General features: G+C 50.4%; 8 protein-coding genes across 8 annotated transcripts; 4 read left to right on the top strand and 4 right to left on the bottom strand.

Moving 5' to 3' along the window:
* Positions 1–1,216: 1,216 nt before the first annotated feature.
* On the bottom strand, positions 1,217–2,967 carry N7462_002460 (putative prenylcysteine lyase; the record flags this gene model as incomplete). The annotated part of the gene is made up of 2 exons (XM_057074186.1): positions 1,217–2,757; positions 2,835–2,967. The coding sequence occupies 2 exons, from the start codon at positions 2,965–2,967 to the stop codon at positions 1,217–1,219; spliced, it is 1,674 nt and encodes a 557-aa protein (XP_056937827.1).
* A 226-nt stretch (positions 2,968–3,193) lies between these two features.
* N7462_002459 (small subunit rRNA maturation protein TSR4) lies at positions 3,194–4,563 on the top strand (the record flags this gene model as incomplete). Its single annotated transcript, XM_057074185.1, has 2 exons — positions 3,194–3,313; positions 3,382–4,563. 2 exons carry the CDS (start codon positions 3,194–3,196, stop codon positions 4,561–4,563), a joined length of 1,302 nt encoding a protein of 433 aa, XP_056937826.1.
* Positions 4,564–5,251: 688 nt separating this feature from the next.
* On the bottom strand, positions 5,252–6,282 carry N7462_002458 (CSN8/PSMD8/EIF3K family protein; the record flags this gene model as incomplete). Its single annotated transcript, XM_057074184.1, has 2 exons — positions 5,252–5,822; positions 6,116–6,282. 2 exons carry the CDS (start codon positions 6,280–6,282, stop codon positions 5,252–5,254), a joined length of 738 nt encoding a protein of 245 aa, XP_056937825.1.
* Positions 6,283–7,432: 1,150 nt separating this feature from the next.
* Positions 7,433–8,764, bottom strand: N7462_002457 (folliculin domain-containing protein; the record flags this gene model as incomplete). Its single annotated transcript, XM_057074183.1, has 1 exon — positions 7,433–8,764. The coding sequence occupies one exon, from the start codon at positions 8,762–8,764 to the stop codon at positions 7,433–7,435; it is 1,332 nt and encodes a 443-aa protein (XP_056937824.1).
* A 4,080-nt stretch (positions 8,765–12,844) lies between these two features.
* Positions 12,845–13,252, top strand: N7462_002456 (uncharacterized protein; the record flags this gene model as incomplete). Its single annotated transcript, XM_057074182.1, has 1 exon — positions 12,845–13,252. The coding sequence occupies one exon, from the start codon at positions 12,845–12,847 to the stop codon at positions 13,250–13,252; it is 408 nt and encodes a 135-aa protein (XP_056937823.1).
* A 924-nt stretch (positions 13,253–14,176) lies between these two features.
* Positions 14,177–15,104, bottom strand: N7462_002455 (uncharacterized protein; the record flags this gene model as incomplete). The annotated part of the gene is made up of 2 exons (XM_057074181.1): positions 14,177–14,883; positions 14,951–15,104. 2 exons carry the CDS (start codon positions 15,102–15,104, stop codon positions 14,177–14,179), a joined length of 861 nt encoding a protein of 286 aa, XP_056937822.1.
* A 7,055-nt stretch (positions 15,105–22,159) lies between these two features.
* Positions 22,160–22,579, top strand: N7462_002454 (uncharacterized protein; the record flags this gene model as incomplete). The annotated part of the gene is made up of 3 exons (XM_057074180.1): positions 22,160–22,193; positions 22,234–22,486; positions 22,510–22,579. 3 exons carry the CDS (start codon positions 22,160–22,162, stop codon positions 22,577–22,579), a joined length of 357 nt encoding a protein of 118 aa, XP_056937821.1.
* Positions 22,580–22,581: 2 nt separating this feature from the next.
* Positions 22,582–23,796, top strand: N7462_002453 (uncharacterized protein; the record flags this gene model as incomplete). Its single annotated transcript, XM_057074179.1, has 5 exons — positions 22,582–22,598; positions 22,663–22,723; positions 22,799–23,041; positions 23,106–23,354; positions 23,443–23,796. 5 exons carry the CDS (start codon positions 22,582–22,584, stop codon positions 23,794–23,796), a joined length of 924 nt encoding a protein of 307 aa, XP_056937820.1.
* Between the last annotated feature and the right edge of the window lie 354 nt (positions 23,797–24,150).

Here is a 24,150-nt window from a genome sequence, read left to right as displayed (position 1 = left end):
CCCTCCAGTGGTGATTGTTGGTCTGGCGTCTATTTGGCCCCATCGCCCCCTCTGCCCGATGGCAATAGCTCGTTCCCCGTCCTTTTTATAGCTCACACGATGGCAGCTGCGGCAATGGTTCGACTGGCAGCCCCACAGCCCCTAAAGTCATACGCGCACAGCCTCGTACCAACTTGAAGCGCTGTCAGGGAAGGATTCAAGATCTGCTGTACTGTGTAGATTGTAATAGACGTCAGCACAAGACGGGCAGGGCGGTTATCGACAAAGAGCCTCAGGTCTAGGAACGGGAAACTAGCGGAGGTCACACGAGCTGTTGGTCAAAAGTGTGGAGGTGGTTCTCAGCAGGGGAACCTCCCCACCAGAGCTTTATAGAAAGAGGAATATCCCTTGTCTGGGCCCAGTGTGTTAAGGGGAAACCATGAAGATCCGGGGCAACAGGGCCCTATTGGGTGCCCCTTTCCCCCGTTCTCGCTTTCAAAATATCAACTCGAGTCTGAGTAAGCTTGTTTTTCTACCCGATATTCCACCTTAGAAAGCCCATACATGCACGATGCCTCTTTGCCATCACGGAACACTGGGTGTCGGATGGGTTCGCCCGTGATTCTTGCTAGCTCTATATGCGGTTCACGAATATCGATTGCCATACCTCCATTCATTCTTGTTCCCCAACAATCCAACTCGCCATACAAAGCTAACTGTGAGGTCACATGACTGACCCCCTTTCCAGGCTAGAGACTATGCTTGACGTCTTCCTTCTCAACAAACCAATCAGCGTTTCCCTGGTCAACCCTTAGCAATGCAAAAAATTCCGTCCGTTTATGTGAACGTCCTGACTTGACGAGTAATCGACCAAACTCCCCTAAAAACCATCAAAATCGAGCGCCTGAGATCTTTAATTGCATAAATAGCAGACACTCCCCCATCCATGGGGATTAATATATGCACTAGATACGGAATGTTGATAGAACAGATACGTAGCTTGCATTTGTCTTTTATGGTCGAGCGGATTGAGGGGTTATAGTGTATAATTGAATAAACCTAGGTCGATGCAGGGTCTAGGATGATCAGATGCCATTTGTGATTCATGTGTACAGACATAATTTGAGGGTTTTTTTTTATCAGAATTTCAGGTCATAGGGAGGAATGCGCATCCGGCCGAGCATGCTATTTCGTGTGTGATCGATCATGTCTATAGAAGATATCCACAGCCGAGAGTTCAGAGCTCCAGCTTCGAGCTTGAGGCCGTTGAAAGACCATCGTTGCTCATTTGCTCCTTTTGTTTCTGCCACGACTGCACCATCAGCGCGGCCACATTCCGGCCCATCAACGCACTGGTCTCCATCGTCGAGATGAAACTCTCGATCCCACTGGTGTACCAGACGCCTGGAGCCAGGTGGGTCTCCTCAAATGTCACCCGAGGGTACAAGAGAGGATAAGGGTGCCATAATTTTTCGTGGAACCAGCTGATCTCACTCTTGGGGAGGTCTTCAATGCTCGTGTTTCCCTGTGGCACGACTACGGATCCGGCGCCGTCGGAGTACTCAATACCCAACATTTCCGCCACGAACTTAGCTGTCGGTCGCTCGGGAGAAAAGATCTTGTACACATAGTGCTCCTCCTCATGTTGTTCGCCGTCTCTCTCAACGGTGTGCTTAACAGTCCGAAGAGTGCTAATACTCCAAAATTCAGCGGGTCCAACCCCGTGGGGATTCTGCCCAATATCGAACCCTTCTGGAAGAGTAGTTAACACGGTTTCTGGAGCACGGACATTCCGGCCCTCGAGCCCGAAGAACCTCGGCGATAGTCGGTGCGGAGAAGACAGGAGTGTGACATGTAATTTCACGAATGGAATCTCGTCTGGGATGCGGTCTAGAGGCGGCGAGATAGACATTCCCGAGTATTGCAAGGGGCCAGCAATCACCACTTCATCAAACTCATTTTTTTCAATGGGCTGTGAAAATTCGAGTTCATCGCTGGGATGTGAAATTATGTGTAAAACAGCATCATCTGTCCGCACGATCTCGGTAACGGTCGTGTTCAACTTGATATCGGCCTGCGAAGCTTTGAGAGCACCGTCAAAAATCTGCCAGTTACCACCATCAATTGAAACAGCTCCATCGGTGGCCATGCAGACCATCGACTCCAGTCCATGAATCAGCGGTAGGTTTTGACCATAGTTCACCCGTGTGCTTGCCTGGATGATCTCTCGCGAAAATCGCGGGTCTATCTGGTTCCATTTGAGGAACTCCTCTCCCGTAGAACGAGTAGCATTGAGTAATTCAACGGCCTCGGCGGCCTCAGATAACGACTTGAACGGGAAAAGCGGCTCCTCGTATAGACGAAGGAACCTACCAACTACGGCCTTCATCGCATTCTGGGTACGCAACGGGGCCAGCCCATAGCGCCAGAATAAGCGGCCGATGTTCCACCAGCTATACGTATTCTTGAGGGTGAACACAAATTGCTCGCCATCCCAGATACCGATGGAATCATCGGTCTCTCTGGGACGTGCATGATCTGCATTGCGTACTGTAAGCCCCAGGTCGCGTGAAGCGTTTACTAGATTGTGGTTGATTTGGACAAATATGGAAGCTCCCAACTCGATTGGGTATGCGGGATTGTCGAAAACGTCCACTGTTGTCGAGCGTCCGCCAATATATGAGGCGCGCTCGAAGACGGTGATGTTAATTGGGACCCCAGCTTGATCGGCAAGCTTACGCAGCTCATATGCAGCAAAAGAGCCCCCAGCGCCAGCTCCTATACCCCGGATTAGCTCTGGCCATATGTAATGCTCTGAATATCTTGCATCCATAAGAAACCCGTCAGTTGCGTACCGATGACAGCCACCCGCTTGGGCGCGGCATCTATAGCAGACTGCAATGGTTGTTGCTGCCGCTGCTGAGTTGCATTACTGAGTGAGACGAAGTATGACAGAATAGTACACAGAAGCCACAGACTTCTTGACATCTGTGAAGCAAATGCCATCGTTGCAAGCCCCTTACGAGTTGACAGCAAGCGGCGGGCAAGGTGAGCGGAGGTGATGTCGCAAGGGATCCATGACGACGGTAATATTACGGCGGTGTGGGGCCGCCGTATCGCTTATCGCAACATTTTTTTTGGGCGGAGGGGCTTTTCTGCAGGACACTACATTTTTCTGCATTCCCTCGCCGTCAAGCACACGACTTTATTCACGATGGATCCCTACGACAGTGACTCCAGTGTCGAAGAGGATTTCACCGAGACAAACGTACTCCTCGGGTACGCTGCGGAGGAGGTCATTGAAGACACCATTAGCCATCTGGGCGGCTGGCCGGTATGTGATGGTCTAATCACCTGCGGGGGTTCGATATACATGCTAACGACACTTACCTCATGGTGCAGTCATGGCTCGATACAAATTCCCCTCCACCAGGTGACTATGCCAACTGCAAAGTCTGTAACAGCCCAATGCTACTGCTTCTCGAACTGCATGGCGACCTGCCCGACGACTACCCGAACAACGAGCGCCGCCTGTATCTCTTTGGATGTCCCCGAAAACCATGCAACCGGAAACCAGGCAGTATCCGAGCGTACCGCGCATCTCGTAAGGTCAGTGTTGAAGGTCATCCACTGCCGCACGAAAAGGAGAAGCAGCCAAAGCAGCCCGCGAAGGCGGCCGAGCCAAGCCCACCGCCGAAGCCGAAGCAGGACCTCGGTGCCAGCTTGTTCGGTGCCGCCTCGTTGACAAGCAGCGTGTCTGCCAACTCCAATCCATTCTCCCTCACTCCGGGCGGCGCCTCGGCCGGGGCCAATCCATTCGCGATGCCCAAGCCGGCGACGCCATCCCCCGCCGTGGCACAGCCCTCTTCCTCCTCCACAGCCTCCACGAACGCGCTTGCTGAAACATTCGCCGATAAGGTCCGCATTTCCTCTCCCGTGCCGGCCGCAAACCCCGCGGCTGTAACGAAGCAAACGCCCGAGTCTGCAGGCGCGCAGGCGCCGTGGCCTGCGCAATCCGTTTTCCCGGCTCCTTATAAACAGTACTACCTGGACGCCGAGTACGAGACCATGTCGCGGCCATCGACGCCGACGATCCCCGAGAATGTGACTATGGAGCCAATGGAGGAAGAAGGTAGCGGTGCTGCGACCGATCTAAAGGATACATTCGAGTCGGAGCTCGACAAGGCCTTCATGAAGTTCTCGACCCGCCTCGAGCACAACCCGGAACAGGTTCTGCGGTACGAGTACCGTGGCGCGCCACTGCTGTACTCCTACGCGGACCCGGTGGGCAAGCGTCTGCACCCGGAGCACGCAGCGGGCCGGGTGACGACGACCGGGGGTGGGAGCATGCCGCCGTGCGAGTACTGCGGTAGCCAGCGGGTGTTTGAGGTGCAGCTTGTGCCGCATGCGATCAGTATGCTCGAGGAAGGGCGCGAAGGTGTCGGGCTTGGGGAGGGTGACGCAGGAATGGAGTGGGGGACTATCATTATGGGCGTTTGTGGAAAGGATTGCGCGCCAGAGCAGATGGAGCAGACTGGCTGGCGCGAGGAATGGGCGGGTGTGCAGTGGGAGGAGTTGAAATAGATTAACATATGGCCCCTGTCGACGGATAAATATACCCATACGGTACTTGGTTAGAAGAGAGATTAGGGCAATTGGCCGAGTGCGAGTCACAAAAAAATAGACCTCGTTACATGCATGTCTTCTCTACCTCGATCGATAGTCCACTGTCGTTGATAACTATGTAATACGTATATGTACGGGCCAAGCTTACGTGTTAGAGAAAATGAAGTGATTAGAATACTGGAGTGGGTTTGGAAATAGCTGTGTTGGGTTTGTATATTGCAACGAACCAGAGCTTGGACCCTGGCTCGGCGTAACAGGTAAAAAATTACCTGGATATGAACATGGGCGTCTCTCTCTCGCGCAACCCGTCATCATCCGCTCATCATTTCAGAAGAGTCAAAACACAGGACTTCCAATACAAAACAGGGGTGGCATAAAGCGAGAAAAAGAAACGCCGGATTGCGCCAGGTCCCGACTCGACTCATCTCCGAGCCTCCTCCATGCGAAATCTATCACCGTCGTCACAGATCGGGGGATGATTCATGAAATCATGTCTCTTTTGGGGGGTTGCGGTGTATCCCTCGCACGCATGCGAGGAAATAAAAATAGGAAGGAAGGAGAAATGAAAAATTTGGTAAGAAACAAGTACGGACGTGAAAGAGAAGAATAAATGATAATGTCAACGCATGCTCGACTGAACAGTCGTTCATGCGGGCTGCTCAAAGCCACGGCGGATAACGCGGCCGAACATGTCCACGCCGACGCGCTCGCTCTTGACCTCGCTGCGGGCCTCGTTCTCCTTGTTGGTGGGGACGCGGACAACGTTGCCCTCAACCTTCCAGCTGCAGACATCGGCAACGAACTTCTCCAGGGCCTCGCGGCTACGGAGATCGAGCCACTGCTCGAGGGACTCGGCGGTGATGGAGCGGAAAGCCTTGCCGACCTCAACGGCAATGCGGATGCGCACCAACTCCTCGAAACCGGCAACGTCGGCAGTCAGATCGGCGTACAGGTCATCCGAGTTGAGAGTCGACCAGAACTGAGTGTACTGGGCGGACTCAAGGAGAGTAGACAGGGTGGAGAGCTTCTGCACGGATTCGACGAAATCGGAGGTCTGCGAGGCGGCCTGGGCCTCGGAGGTGGTGGGGAAGGGCTGGGTGTGAGCGGGGAGGAGGGCGAGGCAGAGCGAAAAGGCGGGAGAAGGAAACACGGTCAAGGCCTTGGCCAAGATATTGGTGACAGTGTCAACCTGGAGAAGATGAGGGTTGAACTGGTAGCTGTGGTGGGGTGAGAAAATCGGCCATGTTAGCTATGTCACTTCATAGATTTCCCTCTGAACAAGGCGTAAACAGCTTTGTGGGTTGCCAACAGACAATGCCGTTGCATTGAAGGTTTTTCAGGTTTGAAATTTCTCAACATCCCCATACGACAGGTTGTCAGGTAATAGGAAACGTTTATGAAAAATATTCGTTCATCACATCAACCCAAACCATATGACAAAATGGGTTCCCTCCTCTGTACGCGCATGCCTGGAATCACATGCATCACATAGAAAAGGTATCCGACTCACAGCTTCAGCAACGCCAGGTTGGCATAGCAGTCGAATGTCCGGTCCTCGCACTGCTGAGCCACGTAGTCCTGGAAGACGGTGGTGGTCTCCGGGTTGTACCGATCAAGGCCATTAAGGATGGCATCGATATGGGCCGGTCGAGTTTCACACTTGTCGAAGGCGACCATCTTGTTGAGACGTGGAAGGGTGTGGTGAAGTGCGGGTCTTGTCTTTGTCCCCTTGAGGTGGTGCTTTTTGGTGGGATTTTTGATTGTGGCCCGGATGAGTTCGGAAAAACTCAACGGGGACGGTTTATCCGGATAACCTACGATGCCGAAGTATGCCCGCACTAACGAATCAAGATATTCTGAGATGATCGATCAGATAGTCGCCTTCTCCAGTTCAAATTATGCGAGATGGGAATCTATCTTCTCTTCTTAATAGATAACAGCACCAATATTTGCTCTATTTGGAGAGCTTATTGAATCAACCAATAGTTGTTGGTTGGCCCCTTGATTTCAACCGGCACTGGATATATTGAATGGAATGACTATGCAGAACACATATCTTACTACGAGGTAGGTTTGCAAAAATCAATCTCAGGACATGAACACTCATCCTCCGACAAATTTGTTTATTGCATGAAACTTGTTTCAGAATGTACATAGGACGTAAATAACCTCCTAACCGATATTTACTTCCTAAGATGCATCCTTTGACCCTCACCACATTAACGTGAGATCATCTACATGGAAAAAGTTCAGGATATCTACTGTGATCATCAAATCCAAGTTAAAAAAAAAAATCAGCCAAGGGCTGGCCCATTCGTGTTCGTGTTCAGATAATACATAGAATACATGTTATGTTCTCTTGAATGCCTCGTTGCATCATCAATGTCAACCTCAACCTATTGCGGACTTCCATCCGCAACGGGAAGATAACAGCGAAAAATGGTCATGGACACACTTTCAGCAAAAAAAAAAAGATCAAGATGAAATCAGGCACCCAAGAGAGGAGAGACAAAAAGGAAGAAGTCAGTTAACGAAAAAAAGGACCCAAGAAAATCAACTCCGATCCTGTCTGTAGGACGCCTGTCTATGCCCAACCCATTCCCGAAGTAATAACGCAAAGCAAAAGAACGAGCATATAGAGCTCAAGCCGATGACGCAAGAAACAAATCAGACCATAGTCAGGAGGTATGGAAAAAAGCAGGATGTTTGCAAATCAATGATAAAAGGCACATCTGTGCCTGGCTGGAACAAAAAAAAAAAAAAAACAAGGCCAGCGGGTATCTTAAAGGGAGGCGAATGTAGATAGAAATCAAAGTCAAGGTGTGTTTCACGCCACGACAGAGCGGCGGGTGGTGGTGATTGGAATCGGCTTTGGGCCCGAGGTCAGGTCGAGCTTCGCCATGTCAAGATCATTGCCGTCATATTGGGAGACGGAGTGGCGTTTCCGGTCCCGGTCTCTGCCAGGTGACACAAGAACCGGTTGGGTCGTCGTAGCGCTATCCTCATCACGCACGGTACTGCAGACGAAGCGCTCGTCTGAAACGGGCACCCCACCGAACATCGAGCCGAGTTGGCGTAGGAGCGCAACAAAGTGCGCATGAATCTGGGTAAAGATGTATTCATTGCCCACGATCTCGGCCAGGTTGCGAGCGCGGATTTGGCCGAGTCGGCGTGGCTGGCCCGCCGGATCCATAGCCCGGCCCGTGAGGAACGACGAGACGGGAGTGTATTGACGGCCTCCGGGTTGAGTATTGGTGTTGTTTTGTTCCTCACGTCGCTTCTCTTCTTCTTGGAAGCGCTCTGCAGCGCTTACGATGCTGGATGCAATGCGACCGAATGCGCGCCAGATGATGGGGCACGCCCGGAATGCTCTTCCGGCGTCCTTCCCGGCGAGCGCCACCAAGGCATAACTGCGGCGTTTACCGCGCGCCATGGGATCGGGCAGTCGGAAGATATAGGCGATTGTGTAGCCTGCGACGGAATCTCCAAAGCATAGAGGACCGGATGACAGACCGCGTGGGAGGAGCTCGCAGCTCAAGGTGCGGATGGAGGAGCGGCGAAGGAGGGCGTAATCGGCGGGATTAGGCGGACCACGGAGAGAGAGGTAGGTAAGGATATGTGAATGACATGATGAATCGGATGCGACGGAGGAGGAATGCAGGGAGTCGGGCGGAGAAGCGTGCATGTGGGGGTCTGGGATATCGTCGTCCGCATCAGAGTGATTATTGCCGCACAAGTAGACGAGCGCGCGTGATCGTAAGACGGGGCTTCCGTTGTTCCCTTTGCCATCGCGACTGCCGGGCGCACTCGGAGACAGTTGCTTGCTCACATCTTTCGGGAGGGACAAGCTGCAGCTGGCGCACGTGTCGCCATCTGCACCACCGACCCGGTTGGCTCGATCTTCGGGGGAGCCCGGTGACGGACGTAGAAAATACGGGTGGTCCTCGATCTTGGGAGACTTGGATTCGGGCGCCTCGGGGGCGGAGGTGCTAGGTGATCGCGACTCACGCGGGGAGTGGGAGGTGGTATCGGGGGAGGCCTCGGTATCAGGGTGACATTGGGCGCATGAGAAAGGAAGAACTTGGGAGCAGATGATGGACGTGGGGCCATGCACTTCGCAGAAGTGCGTCAAGGAGAGCTGGAAAATCGCCACGGGCATGATCGTCAGCGCTTGAAGATTTCAGGAATTTTTGGAATTCTGGGGAGATCGAGGGAGGTGTTTGGGGGGAGAGAGAGTCGAGAGGTTGCTCGGGGTTGGCGGTCTCCGGATAAACGGGGAGGGAGAGCGATCGGATCACAGGGCCCAGGTTACTCACAATGAAATCCATGGTCTAGACTCTCGACCGGCTCGCACAGCAGACTCAGTTCAGTCCATTGTGTGTGATTGACATGGAGTTGGTATGCGCCGGATCCACCGACCAGGTTCTCGGGGAATCGGGGGGAAAGCAGTGTAAGGGAGAGGGAGAGGGCAGAGGGGCGTGATGGCAGATGATATAACACGGTCGTCGTAGGGATGAGAAATGGAAGGGGCTTTTGCCACGGCCCAAAGTTACATTAGGTCCAGTTTGGCCCGCCCTTCGGTCGAAGGCCGAGTGGATCGGGCTCCCGTTTCTCTGGAACCCGCCCCAAAGATGGTCGAATAAAATAGAAAAAGATGATTAGTTCCAGATCAGATCCAGATAACTTTTATGACTAAAAATGCTCCTCTCGCGCGACAGCCTCCCCTTCTGAGCACCAATGGAAGCCCGATGGAAGAAAAGAACAATCTCCACCCAGCTACCCACTGAGGAGGGTTCTGATTACTGGCCCTCCGCCGTCTCCTGCCGTGCAGGTGTAGGCCCATCTGGCATTGAGGGAAGCTACGTAGTTCCGTTCGGCGTTTTAGTTCAAGAGTCAAGGGGGTGGTATAACACAAGAGGTCTATCGATCCAATGTGACACTGTATATCGAAATGTACGGAGTATACCTGTCAAGGCAGGGCGGACCACGGCGATTAGATATCGACGAATGCGTTTGCAGCGACCAGTGCGGTCGGTCTGAGAGCTCCTGACCAACAGGACGTCGTACTTGGTACTGTTTTTTTGATCATCCTCCCGTCGTAGTCAGGCATTACGGGGAGTATTCGGTAGTGCTACCTCATCTGTTCACTCCTACCACTGGGGATACCCTAGATTCAGTTCGGTAGGTACTTCTGTCATCGCGACAAGGTGCATATACATCAATTGTATGCATCTCACATTCCTTCATAGATCGGGATGCTGGCCCTCCTTACTGTCCAGCTTTGCTCTCGCTCGCTTTTTACCTTTTGTTACCTTGCTTGGGGCTTTTTTTTTTTTTTTCTCTTTTTCTTCTTTCCTCTGCCCAACGCCATGATTGTGTCTCTCCCCCCTCCCCCCCCCCCCCCTTTTCTTTTTGATCACTACCACCACCCAAGCCCGCTCCCCCTTCCCCCGGTCATTTTGGCATGTGAACCACTGCATTTAGTCCCAGCTCGTCGGCCCGACTGCAGATGAATTGCCTAGTGGCCCAACGAGAGTGTTCCCGCAAGCTGGGTGGCTCTAGTCCTGTCTGAGCCGCGGGACCGCGCTCGTCGTGGTGCCGGTGGGGAAGCACCGAAGGTGGCTGCAAACAGGGGGGAGAATGTTTAGTGCCGGGATACCCTCCCGGGGTCCTGTCATGGTCCGACACCGCTCTTATGATGCGACTCCTGAAGTTACTGATTGATTGGTCTGGATTAATGAGTTGGACTTGGGACATTGTTTTTTCTGTTAATGGTATTCATGGTATTTTCTGATTAGTGGACTACCTGCCATTGGCCATTGGCTCTGTGGTTCTCCCACTGGGGAACCTATGTTCTGGTCCCGAACTATGTTCTCCGGACCCCGAACATGCAGCACGGGGATGACACTGGAGGACACGACTAGCGCGATTGAATTCCTGCTGGTCTGCCTCCCTGCGGGCGTGATCCCTGGGAATTCTCCCGCCTTGAATATCGTAGTTTTTGATCTATCAGCTGGACCTGTCGACCAGGGGGGAGCGGGTCTGACAAGCATACTTCCTTTTTTTATTTTTTATATATATTTTTTTTTCCAGACCGTGTTCCTTCTGTTGTGCGATAAGGATGACGCTGATGAGGTACGCTTTACAGAGTACGGAGTAGATGATGACGAAAAGTGCTAATCATCCCAACCTCTGGTCATCTTCCTTTACGGAGCAAATGAATTATTAGAGGTGTCCACTCTCCAAGCTGACACTGACCGATGGTTTCAACGTGAGTCCGGCCGGAATTCCGCATTTTCTTCTTCGTGTTGATCTTCTTGGATTTTCTTCTTCTAGTATTTCAGAAGCGTTCATTCGTTTTACCACCGGAGCGTAGATGAGACGGGGTTCCGATAGTCCCCATCCTCCCAGCCATCAATAGCCGGAGGCATAGTCAAAATCTAAATCTAGTTAAATAATATTCAATATTCTGTGGCTTTCGTCCGCGCCGAGGAAGGCGGATTTCTGTACCTCGGATTTGCTCGTCAAGTCCGCCGGAGGTCATTACGAATTGGCAGCCAAAACTCAAAACAAAGCAACCTTCGCATCTTGAGATCGGAGAAGGGCTCATTCCACCAGCAGTGATCTCCCCCATCCGCTGTTTGGAAATGTTGGTTGGGTCCTTTGATTGGGACCGTTCGAAACGCGTTTCCGAATCCTGCGGGCCCCCTCCTTCGGTTACGGACGATCGGAACGACGATCGCTGGGCCAGTGGGCTTCCGTGCCCCATTCTTTGCTTCTGGAAAGAAAACGATGTTCCTTCTTCGGGGAGAAAAGAGAGAGCGGGGAAGACCCCTCGGGGAGGGGGGGCTATTTCGGGCCTTTGGCGTGTGGGAAACTTTCCTTTTGGGAGACGGAGTAGTATATCGTGGACGGAGCTTATAGATCATTTGAAGTAAGGATAGTCCGCCCACGACTGTTTCCAGGCAACGGAGTCCAGTTGAATCCAATAGTCCACTACAAGGCCATGCCTGATCGATTCCTGCCGGGTATCTTGTGCATTTCCAATGAGGGGACCCCCATTTTCATTCCTGTATGTCGGGCATTTCGAGAGGCCGAAAGAAAGTTCCGTCGAATCCTCTCCATTTACACTTTGTTAGTCGCTGCGACGACAGGGATCCTAGCCGGAAGTTGCTTATTCTCGAGCGGACGACCCCTCGTATTTGGTGGCATTGGGCGGATTGGTTCCCCCTCTTCCTTCGACGAGGCTGCAGGGAGTAAGGGCCGTTGAGCCATTCTGTCGGCGACCTTCAACGTCATCACTTTCTCTTCTGATGTTGACTTCATCGAATCTTACGGCATTGCCTTCTTGGGGGTCGACATGGTTGACTGACTTTCCGGGCCGGAGTTATCTTCCAGCGTCCGTGTGATTGCGTGGTCGGCTACTTACTATTTTGTTCCTTTACCCGCCTGTGTAGCCTGGCTCATTGCAAACGGAAAACCACGTCCGCGCCCTCCAACGGTCCAGCATCCAGAGCGGTCGGACTCTACATGATACATGAAGGGGCGAAAGCGTGAACTATAAACAGTCACCGTGGAAGTATCGGCGAAAGATTGTTGACTTATTAGGTGTACGGAGTCGTCGACGGCCTGAACAAAGTTGCCGTCTGACCGCAATGCACGATATCCCGTCATGATTCATGATTCATGATCCATGATCCATAATCCATAATCCATAGTTCCTCTGCTCTTTCATCTCCTCAATAGTCCGAGGTTCAGATTGGTCGTACACCATCGACCCATCGAGCCTAGCGGATTCCCACTCACTGGACCCGACCTGATCGCCTGGTCGCCTTCCCCCCTCCCCCCCTCTCTTTGAGAGACTTGCGGTCCCATTGTCATCATCCTCCGATCATCATTGCCGAACTAGAGGAGGAGACGATGGCAGGACGACAGGGGCTCATTCAAATCCTTTCTGTTTCGAGGGTGGAACAGCGCTCTTCCGTCCGAACGCAGGAAGCCGGTCCGCTCGATTAATTTGTCCGGCCACTCATTGGCCGCTTGTTTCCCCCGACATCGCTTCACCCGGTTTTCCCTCCACATCTCCAACTCGGGATGCACCATCCTGGGCTGGAAAAGCTCCCCGAACCCAACGCATGAGGGATTTAGAGACTCTCTCCACTCTGGGGGGGCTAGCATCGTGGCCCGCGATGCTGACCATCAGTCGTGGGCTCGGGTGCGTGGGTGGCACGCCACATCCATGGATCCGGCCCTTTCCATCTGCTCCAGCCTGCAGAAGCGCGGCTCAGGACCAGTCCAGGTCGTCCAGTCAGACGCTCGCCCGTTGACCATCTCGTTTCGTCGACCCAATCTCCACTTCGTGCGCGAGGCAACGGGGCTGAAGAAAAAAAAGACACCACGAACAATTGGCACACGACAGCTTAACGGTTCGGGGGTCTTGCGATGGGGTCGCGATGGGCCCGGCCGTGCCGATATTAATAATTGTACCCTCGCGTCCGTTAGTCGCAATGATCCCGACGACGTAGACCTCGTGATCTCACGATGGAGTCCCGAATTGTCAAAGGCTCTTGTGGCGGCATTCGAGACGGCGACTTGCCCCATGTGGTTTTTGATGACGGCGCAATTGGGAAGGTCGATACCTAAATGATTTCGTAGGATGCATAAAGATCACAGTCATCAGCCATTGTCATAATAATAATAAACACCAAACCCCCATAATGGCCCACAAATAATCAGGTTCATACATGTACCTATTCCGGACTCGGTCGCCGGGCGACTACAGAGCTGCCTGATTTCCCGAGTTTCCTCGTACCTCGGCGGAAGGTCGGCTACTGTGAACGGTGGCGCGACCTGCGACAACGGGCTTGCTTGTCCGGATTCTACGGACTATACGGACCCCAGAGGGAGAACTCGGCCAATTCCCCCTTCTCCCGCCCGGCCAGCTCCATCATCACCCATTGCGAGAATGGAGATTACAAACAGGATGCTCCAGACCAGCTGAACCCGACGCTAAACCGTGTCTCTCCGATCGCCAAGCCCTTCCCACGTGGAATGTCGCACTCCACCACCGCACTTGCTGCGCGATCACAATGCATTCATGCACCTACGACATCTCATTATTGAATCCCCGGCAGGGAACAGCCCTCGTCGTACGTTGTGCCCGTACCTGCGGATCATTGAGCACAACTGCAGATCAGCACGCCCAAAATAAAATTTCGTGCATTGGGGGTCTTCCTGCGCGATTATCGACTCCCGAGTGGAGCCGAGAGAAACTCTAAGAGGCAACTCTGGGTCTGACCTGCTCTTGCGGGCACACCGGGTGTTTGGAGGGGCTGAATGGAGTGGATAGAGGGGAACACGGAGTGGATGGGATCGTGGATCCCTTGTCAACTTTGACTGTATGTATGCTTCTGTACTCCTCACTCCGCGGAGCTAGTATGCATTCGTCGGGATTCATGACACTGAACAATCTCCCAATAGAGGCAATTGCACAGAGTACTTCTTTCTCAGAGGTTAATAGTTCGCAATGTTACAAAACCAGTGACAATAACCAGAGGCACCGGTGCCCACGTTAGAGATTCAACACGCTCCTCCGAAACTCTGTAAAGTCCTCCATATCGCCACCTGTCAGGTCTAAGTTCAGATTGTGATAAAGTGGATAGAGAAAATGGTGCAGGCCATCTCCATCAGTGGACCCCAACTCAGAAGCTCCTGGAAAAAAACTCCTAGATTGAGGATCCACATCCCCATCCCAGAGGTGGGCAAAGTCGTCCAGCAGATCAGTGTCCAGGAGGAGGGCGTCGCTGAGCCCTTCATTCGCGGAGAACAGAGGATGCCGAATGCCCGCCACCGCGCCGTCAGACTGGGGCCCAGAGGCACAAGCATTCTCCGTAGCCGAATGCAGCCCAATCCCGGGCATGGCACGCATGCGTGAAACCATCGCGGTGGGGTTGGCGTCGGGATACGTGCCATTTGGGAGATCACTCCCTTCGACAGAAGTCGAAACGACGTCCGGCTCTTCCGTGTCCTGCGTACGCTGCTGGCGTCGTTGCAGATATGCTGACAAATGGGCCCATGTTTGGCTGACCTCGTGAAGACCTCGCTGCGCGAAATTGTTTCCTCGATCTGCAAGATATTCCAATGTCTCAAGCGCGTCGCGGAGCCCTGGTGATTGGGTGTGCCCGGGATGGCCATCGGACAAGGAATCGATGATTGCCGATAAGATCATAACAAAGGCAGCCGAGAAGCATGCATCGAAATCAAAGAACCCGAATATGACTATGTAAACCAGTCGTTGTGAGATCCTTGGGGATTCGGAGGGCATTAGCGGAAAGGGAAGAATCACTTAACGTGTTCTTTTTCCGGAGTGCAACAATGACATTTAACAGCCTGCGCGGTGCCTCGGAGCAGCTGCGTGAGAGTCGACCCAAAGGTGAGGCGTTGGGGTTATTACTGTCGATATCCTCCCCATTCACAATTTGTTTTGCGATGTGCAACATGATTGGCCGGGTTGTTAATATCGTAGCCTAACAAAGTGTCACTAGTTGGTCTCTTCGCAACATAGATAGATTGCTTTTTACCTGATATAGCATGAGATGAAGATATGCCGAGGATCTCATGGATGAATCGGGGGCTCAAGCCTGGATAGTTGGCTGTTGCTTCAGACGGGATCTCTTGAGCAATGCTGAAGATGGACATGACAATTTCTCGGACATTAGGGACAAAGGCATCTTCAGCGAGACGACGGGTCCCATAAATCACTACAAGCAACTCAAAATTTCAGTGGAAGCTTCAAACAGACCATAGTCGTTCTAAAATTACCACTAATAATCCGACTGAGAACTTTGGAGATCTTGATATTGGTCCTCAAAGCACCTGCGGCTGAACAGCCGAGACTGTCTGTTGGCATATCCAATTCAATGGCACCGTCACTGATCGACGATGCAGACCAAGAGATATTGCGAGCCGCAGAGCGGTGCTTATCTGCGAAGTAATCAGTCTGCGATAATGTATGGCATGCACAGAACATCCTTACATGCAAATAAGCTTCATCCTTTTGATTGAGATTTTGAAGGTACATGGCGACCAATGCGAGGATTTCCACGCCCAGGACACCATGGGAGTATAATGTGCTTAAGGTTGGGAGATTTTTATAAGCATATTCAAATAACCTAGTGCCGGGAACCTCTTTCTTATCGTCGAAATCTCCGGCAAATAGCTTGCCTATTGCAAGAACCAAAAGCATCTCCAGAAACCATGGTTCTGGTGTTTGTGTATGAGGCCGATAATCAATGGAAAAAAAGACCTAGATTGTCGGAAAATTCCCGAATATCAAAATGGTGCTGGGTTTCACCGATGTAGAAGACAACCACCCCGAGAAGTCGGCGCGATTCAGCCTCCGTTGGTATATCTGGAATGTGAGTATCTGAACGAGCAGACTCGTGATTTATGCAAGGGTTTCCGTTTTCCTTGTTGGGGACAGGAGTCTAACAAGAGATTTTGGATTCGAGATCCAAAGATATTACTGGAGGTTAGACATGATTCCGGTTGAACGACTATATTATCAGCTTAGCATATGCGAGGAAAATGCGAGAATGATATCAACCAACCAGAATCTGGGGATGGTTGTGTAGCATCGGCCTGAGATACAAATTGGAGAGCATCTGTCCAATAGAATCTCGTCGTTATCTGGATCGACGGTGTTGTTCGTCTGTGAAGACAATTGGACTATTGTTGGATTTTCAACTGGAGTTCATGTGAGTTGTGCAACATGCCAATAAGTGCTCATCCGAATATTCGTAAGTCCATACTTTGGGGCTGGTTTTCGTATTGAGCTAGTCTGTCACGCAGCTTTTGAATCTGCCTATAGTATTGGCTGATGAGAGTGATGATTGTACACGCATGAGGGGATGTGTCGTACAAGATAGAGTAGACTCGACGCTGGCCCTGCTCGGGGATCTCGCAATCCAGGCCACGTTTACTGCAGTAGTTACACGGCGCTGTCCCCGAGCACCGGACCTTCTTCATGCGGCATGTGTAACAACTGTACTAAGATCAGTCTTCATTGCATCACGCAAAGTCAAATTCGACTCATGCCGCTTTTGCAGCTTCTCTACCCCGGGAGACCCGGGCCCTTCTCGGGGCTGTGCCTTGTGAGACTGCTGAGCCCGGAGCCATGATGATTGAACTCGGTCATGAACTCCGGATATAATAAAACCATCAAGATGGCTAGGATGGGGCTGGGCACTAGAAAAGTTGTTGTGGCAGGCTTTAACTGATAAAGTGAGGGGTTTCGGACCCCAACTCCGAACCTAATCTCAAACCAGGCGTCATGTACATTTTGATAAGCACTGAGTAGCATTGAGCCAAAAAAAAAAAATTTCGTAGGTGATGAAGCCCCTCCCCCATTATGAAAAAGGAATGACCTGAGTAGGTGATGGTAAAATATTTGGAATATGCTCATTACAGGGCAGTGGTCAAGGGGTGTGACTCCTTCGAAGTTGCGCTTGAAAAGAGCCGCCGCCTTTTTCTCCAGAAGGGGTCACTCTCAGTGTCGATTTTGAAAGTTTCGAGACTCAGATTCTAGAAGTCAACCTCGATGTATTCTTATTACTTATTGAACTTATTACTGCCTCCAGTTCTTTCCATATCTCCACACCAACCATGCGAACACATGCAACCCATACATAATCGACTAAACAGGATGAACGTCCACCCCGGCTCCATTTTCATGTTTTCCGAAGACTTAGATGGTACATTGATAGTTCGAGAGATCTGTGCCACGACCACACTCTCTGGTGGTTGAGGGACTATCAAGTCTCTTATGGGATGATGGGTTGACAAACATTTCTCTCCAGCCAGCAATCCAGGGTCTTCTCATTGTCTGTGCGAGTGACCACTTTGGAGTGTTAACATGTCTAGGGGTCCTTACTTTATACAACTCTCCGATCTTTGTGATATCACGTATGTGCTGAAGCATGCAGAAGACGTCTTAAAAAGTCCCGCTGAACACCCACTGGAGCTTGTGCTAGTTGAAATGGGCCCTCAGTCACTGTTCAGGCAATGAAGCCAAATTCAGTCAGTGAAAAAACCGCTCTCAATATTATGCCACGGGATACGAAGATGACCATTCATCCTACAAACTTGAAGCTCTTGTTTTGTTTCAGCCCACGCCATGTCCGTGTCTTCAAGTCGGCAGACCTTAAATCGCTGTCGTCCATACACCAAGGCCACGTTGCTTTCAAGAGAAGAGACTAATATCGCCTTAGATGTCGTCTTCATCTCCGATCAACCGCATCAAAAAAAACGCCAACATACAGAGTTTCTGCAAAACTCGATCATTTCCGCAATGCTTCTCACCCACACTATTATTTCCCCAAAAAATGCAGGCAAAGAGGCCGCACATCGGCGTTATGCACAGCCTCTCGGCTCCACCCACAAGCTCCTACGACCCTCTCTACATCAGCTGACACTTTCATACCCATTATGTCTGAGATCTAGAGTCAAATAGAAATACCACCGGACATTTTCTCGCGGCAACGCCTGCTCTTTCTTAACAAATCCCACTGGATGTCCTCTTAGATATTGAATCTCAACACCGCCCTTAACCCTACATAACATCAGTATTTCTCCCAAAAGATTGACTAAATGCGAGGTGCTGAGGGCTGTATACACTTCCAATGGTGTGTTTTTGACACCAAGTAATTGTGAGCTGGCAGTCGCTAGAAGTACGAGGTTGAAGCATCCATGAAATTCTTCGAAGCACACATCCACCCGATGGCATTCATGCATAATTTATGCAGCTATGCGGCTGAAATCAAGTAACAACGCGCTGGAAAGGAGTATGGCTAGGAATAATTTAGAAAGGCACAGAATGATAGGCTCTGATGCATGGCACATACGAATAGCCCAGTTATCAAATATCCGTCTCCCTTGAAGCTTCTGACTCTGTTGGCTCCTTCTCTAAACCTGGTTTTATTATTTGAACGCACTTTGTAATAGATTTAAAGATGGGGGCGTTGGGAAGGGATCGGTCTCGGTCAAGTTCATAATTTGTTGGTACCTGATGTGTAGGTACCTAGGGATAGATGGACTTCGTGTGGATCCGTGGATCACAGGTACCGATTACGGTTAGGACATCACAATAGCCTCCAGCCATGACTCGCAAAGCATACCTGGTAGTGTTGATGATGGAAATGATGGGCTATTATGATCATAATAATGTGAATCAGAAATAAAAAATAACAAAAAGTTATTTTTATCTCACACCGCTATGTGTGAGATGTTGTGGATCCAAAGAATACTAATATGTACAGGTACATATAGATCCCTTTCTTTTCGCAGGCAGAGGTCAAACTGAACTACCTACCTGCCGGGGCGAGGTGAATGCACCGGCTGCTGGCCAGACAAACTCGGAAAAGGGGTGAGCTATCTGGGGTTCGAACCAGCAACCGGCCACCTAGGCGCCGGCCGCTAGATGCACGGAGGCCGAGAGCATTAACCACTGAACCTTGGTGGCGGCGGGATGCCTTTGACTCCTGGAAGTAATCCTTATAGATGCTGAGTTACTAAATCGAGATTAGTAGCTCCCCACTTGGCCCACCCTTCCCGCATCCCCATACGCTTCCTATTTCGGGTTATCTCGAAGCTATTCCCATTCACCATGTTGACGATCCTGGCCTTCCTCGCCCGTGCCTCCCTTCACTTCCTATCTTGGTACGATTGAAGCCATCCCCAGCAACAGCTCTCACGATCCTCCCCCTTTCCTTCATCTGTTTTCCCTTTCCCTCTCCTCTCTTTCTCAAACGGACTTGTCACTATTTTCAATTTTTTGTTTCCTTCTGGGAGTTTCATCTTCATGACACCCTTTGCCCTTCTCATTTGATCCTCCACACTTCCCTTCTTGTCATATCCCTCCATTCCACTCTTGTCCATCCAAGACCCCTTCCCCCATCTCCCCTCTTCTATCCATTCCACATCCCAGCTGTACCCTTCCTCTTTGGTATTCCCTGCCTTACCATTTCACCAACCCTCCCCCAAAACACACACCCACACACCCTCCACACAACCAACTCCTCCCGTACTTTTGCTCTCAGACGATCATGTATCTGATGAATGCTATTACCACCAGCTGCTTCCTTCGTTTATTTCGGATGTTCAAAAGCCAACCATGTTATTGACATGCACCAAGCGGGAACTAACCGGATTCGGGTACCGCCAGTGCTTGGCTGAAAGGCCCACACGTGGAAGTCTCCACCTCCGGAGCTTAATCTTGACAATCATGAGTAGTCTGTGCACGCATGCGCCTTTGTTATTTTTATGTGTTGCTATTCAGCATTTTGCTAACAATAAAGTGCTCTCCAGCTTTGAATATTCCACATGTTCTTTGCAGAGATCACGACGACCCAGCCGTCAAAGTGTCCAGAAGGCACCCAAGGCCTGCCTCAAAGAAATAAAACGTACTAAACGGAGGCTTGATCTTATCGTGGCAAGTCAGAGGAAACGACAACTCATATCGCTAGTCCCAGGTATGATTGGGATATTGAAGCATCCCACAAAATGACGAAATGTGACTTGCTAGGTTGATTTGGGGGTTATCTGCCGCTGGCAAGATGTAGAACCTCAGAAATGCATGCTCAACATCTCCATCGCCAGCCAGCTAAGAGATACGCCCCAGGTGGCGTTTATGCCACCCAATATGATGATATTTGCTGTTATCCTACCACGCAGCTCTAGCGTATTGTCGGAATGGAGCTGCAGTTTCCAGATGGGCGTTTTTGGAGGAGTGGTTAGTTATATTGGGTCGGTCGTACTTTCGAAGACGACCTACACGATGTGACCTAGAAAATGAGCTTAGCTAATTGTTTCTTGTTGTTCTAAAGGTTTGAGCCACTGAAGTGTGTTTGAAAGGGTTGGGTATGCGACCGACTCTGCTTCGGCGCTAGGGAATTGCCACTTCTTAACGACTCCCAGTCTTGACGACTCCCAGAAGAACAATTACGTTGTAGCCTGTTGAAAGCCCTTGGTGATGATGAATGAGGATTATGTTAAATGATCAAGTCTCTCTGAATGGTAGGCTCGAGGACCTTGAAGGCGTAGTAGACTCCTGAAACTGCCTTCAATTACTAAAGCTCCTGTGCGCCGCCATGAAAGCTAATTGGGGCTATTCGAACTCTGCGTCTAGGAGACTAGAGGCTGCGGATACTCGGAAATTTTGAAGTGTGCTGTAGCTGGAAATATTGGATGGATAATAATAAGGGGTACCAAGATTGCCTGTAGTCGAGAGGCGCTATCCTCAATGTTTTAGCCAAAGTGGAAAAGCACGCCGTTAGCAAGGCCCCCATGGTAAGAATAGGGGTTGATGGAGACAATAGACTCTGTGGGAACTCAACACTCATCATTATCAGTGAGTGTATATTGGTATTTTCCTTGAACGAGATGATCTGCACCATAGCCTAGGATTTCGGGTGTCCAGGAGCTCTGATCAGCGGCGGTGAGGGGTTTGGAGTCTGTCAATGTGGTATTTGGTGAAAGTTGATCATGTCGTAAATAGAGTATCAACGGTCTAATCGGCTGCATACATCACATGAGGTAGTTGGCCGTAAGCAAATAATAATGCGGATAGTCAAATCACCTTCAGACACCGATCCCCCCCCCTTTGGTTTTCTCTTTTCTTCTTCAGATGATCTGTAGATCTGTATGACCTTTGTAAAGCCCCAAAAGATTTTAACACGAGCAGTGCTTCTATCAACCAATTTTGGATAGCATGAATTGCCGCCATTTGGCCTGCCTGATCGATTTGATCGGTCAATAGTTCGGCCGCTCAAGGGATTCGGTCCTCAACTCCGAACTTAGATTCAAAAGGAAAACAACAATTTTGAACACCCAAATACTGACATTTAATTATTCTTAATCCCCAGTATATTGGGGCTCAAAATTCCGGTATAATATAGACATCTTAATTTCAAGATTTTCATGATAAATCGCTCCTCGTTGAAAAATGGGCAAACTGTGACCAAAAGAGGTAGTTGGGGAGTTCACAGATCAATCTTCCGGGGGCCACCTCCGAAGGCTAATCAGCATCTCCAGATGAGGGGGTACACTGTACCCCAGGATTTTTACTCGAGATCGTTATTAGAGGTGCATGCGTGATGGGGTCAAGAAGGGGCCAATGTTTCCACAATGACAAGCCATGCGATTCCTTCGGCGGTCGAGCTTGTCTATTCAGGTCTAGTCTCACCAGGTTTGTGGATTCTACATAATAAACCCTTGGGACATGAGACCCTGGGCATTTATTTACGTTACCTCTCAGACACAGCCATCCGCTTTCCCGCAAGATTTACGACTAACAATGGGGTTTTCCTTCAACGCCGAGAACAAATCAACACCACCTGAAGTTTTTAATAAGAAATTGTTTCTAGTCATCGTCGTTGCAACCTGCGGGTCTATAATATTTGGTTACGACTTAGCCTTCATCGGAGGCGTTTTTTCGCTGCCATCTTTCATTAACAGGTTTGATCTTGCCGGTCAAGATGCATCAGCTATACAAGCCCACATGGTGAACTCCTGTGAGCCACTTTTCCAGCATGGTACATTTATGGAAGCCTATATCGTGTCCAGTTCAGTGAGGTGCCTTTTTTGGCGTGATAATTGTATACATTGTCAACGAACGATGGGGGCGACGGCTTGTACTCCTATGGGGATCCTTTATTTTTATCATCGGCGTCATTCTATCAATGGCATGTGGAGGTAATATTCCCATGTTCTACGTGGCTCGCATTGTCAGCGGTCTAGGGGTTGGGGCTTCAACCTTTGCAGTCCCTCAATATTTGTCGGAGTGTGCCCCTCCTGCTGCACGAGGAGGGATAGTGGGATGTGTAAGGTTTCTGGGTCTTCCACGGATAGGATAAAGAAGCTGATATCTGCAGTTCGAAATTGGGACCCAGATCGGAACAATAACTGGATTTTGGATTAATTATGGCGTCCAACAAACGGTGTGTGACTACCACTTCCTTATGTTTGTTTCCTTACATAGACTGACTGGATGGATTTCTTTAGATTGATTCAATTGGTGATAAGCAATGGTTTATACCAATCGCTTTTCAATTTATCCCAGCAGGTCTGATGGCTTTTGGGCTATTGTTCCTTCCTGAGAGCCCTCGTCGGCACGAAAGCCTTAATCTGGCTACGACAGTTACCGGCAGACCATACCTATGTGAGCAGCGAGCTCAACGACTATAAGCGACAAATAGAAGTCGAGTCAGACATGGTACCGATAGACAGCTTCTTGGGTGTTCTGAAGGAGACCTTCAGTCCTCAGATTCGCCCACGAGTCATTCACGGGTGCTTGCTGATGATCCTGCAAAACAGTACAGGAATAAATGCGATGAATAACTTCTCTGTGTCCTTTTTCTATGCTTTGGGATTTCATGGAACAGTGAGTCCGACTCAGCCTTATGTTTTCTAGTACTTCGCACATGGTTAATTTGAATCTCAATTAGTCGGCTAAGTTGTTATCAACTGGTATATATGGAATTGTGAAGGGCGTTGCGGCCACTATCACTTTCCTCTGCCTGATTGATCGCTTCGGGCGTCGTCTGCTCGTGTTCGCTGGGTCAGTCATGTGCACCTTTTCAATGTATTATGTCGCTGCGTTCTCCGCCATTACAGATTCGTTCCATACTTCCCAGAGTCCCAGCTCGGGCAGCTACTCGGCTGTTGCGGTTATTTACATCTTCGGCGCCGGTTATGTATGTTTTTAATTCGTTGTCTCACCTCAAGTTACGCTAATATAGTCAGTCTGTCGGATGGAATATTCCATGAATGGTGGCTGCTGAGATTTTCCCTACTCGCATTCGATCCTTCTGCCTCGTGCTTACCACTTGTTCGCACTGGGTGGGAGAGTTCTACACATCTTATGCTGTCACCTACATGTTTTCCAGCATTACATATGGTACATTCATATTTTTTGGCTCAATGACAGTGATTGGCGGGATTTATGTTTATCTGTTCCTTCCAGAGACCAAAGGTATCGCATTGGAGGACATGGACTATCTATTCGGTGGCCGAGGTTTGGCTCTTCACCAAATCAAACGTTTTAAGGATGGTCAATCGACGATTGAGATCATTGAAGGGAGATCCAATAGATTCTTTGAGAGAGAATTGGAGGAGCACACTGGCTCCGTACTCTAGATATGCGAACAGTTGGCATGCGATAATGCTTGAATGGTACAGGGTAGCTCGTGCAGAATACACCTATTCTTTATGAAACCTCAAGTTTCTGATCTTTGAAGAAATTGAATGTACTGGTGCCTAGAATGGGACCGCCCCAACAACCACTCTTCGCCTTCTGAATCCTATGATGCATTCCATGAATTGGTAAGTTTTTTTGGCTGGCACATCGCCGGCTCGACAACTGTACCTGTACGAATGATCGTGTGGGTTCCTGGCCCCCTTCAGGGCTGTTCAACTCTTAGTCAAGCACCACATGGGGCCGTGCGCCCCACTGGCAAGCAGCGAGAGCTGCTCTCCCTGGGGTCCATACCT

Source organism: Penicillium macrosclerotiorum (genome assembly GCF_028827735.1).
Source record: "Penicillium macrosclerotiorum strain IBT 26536 chromosome Unknown utg000002l_segment0_segment0, whole genome shotgun sequence".
Lineage (NCBI taxonomy): Eukaryota > Fungi > Ascomycota > Eurotiomycetes > Eurotiales > Aspergillaceae > Penicillium > Penicillium macrosclerotiorum.
Note: the sequence above shows the minus strand (reverse complement) of the source record. Positions and strands in the feature narration are given on the sequence as shown.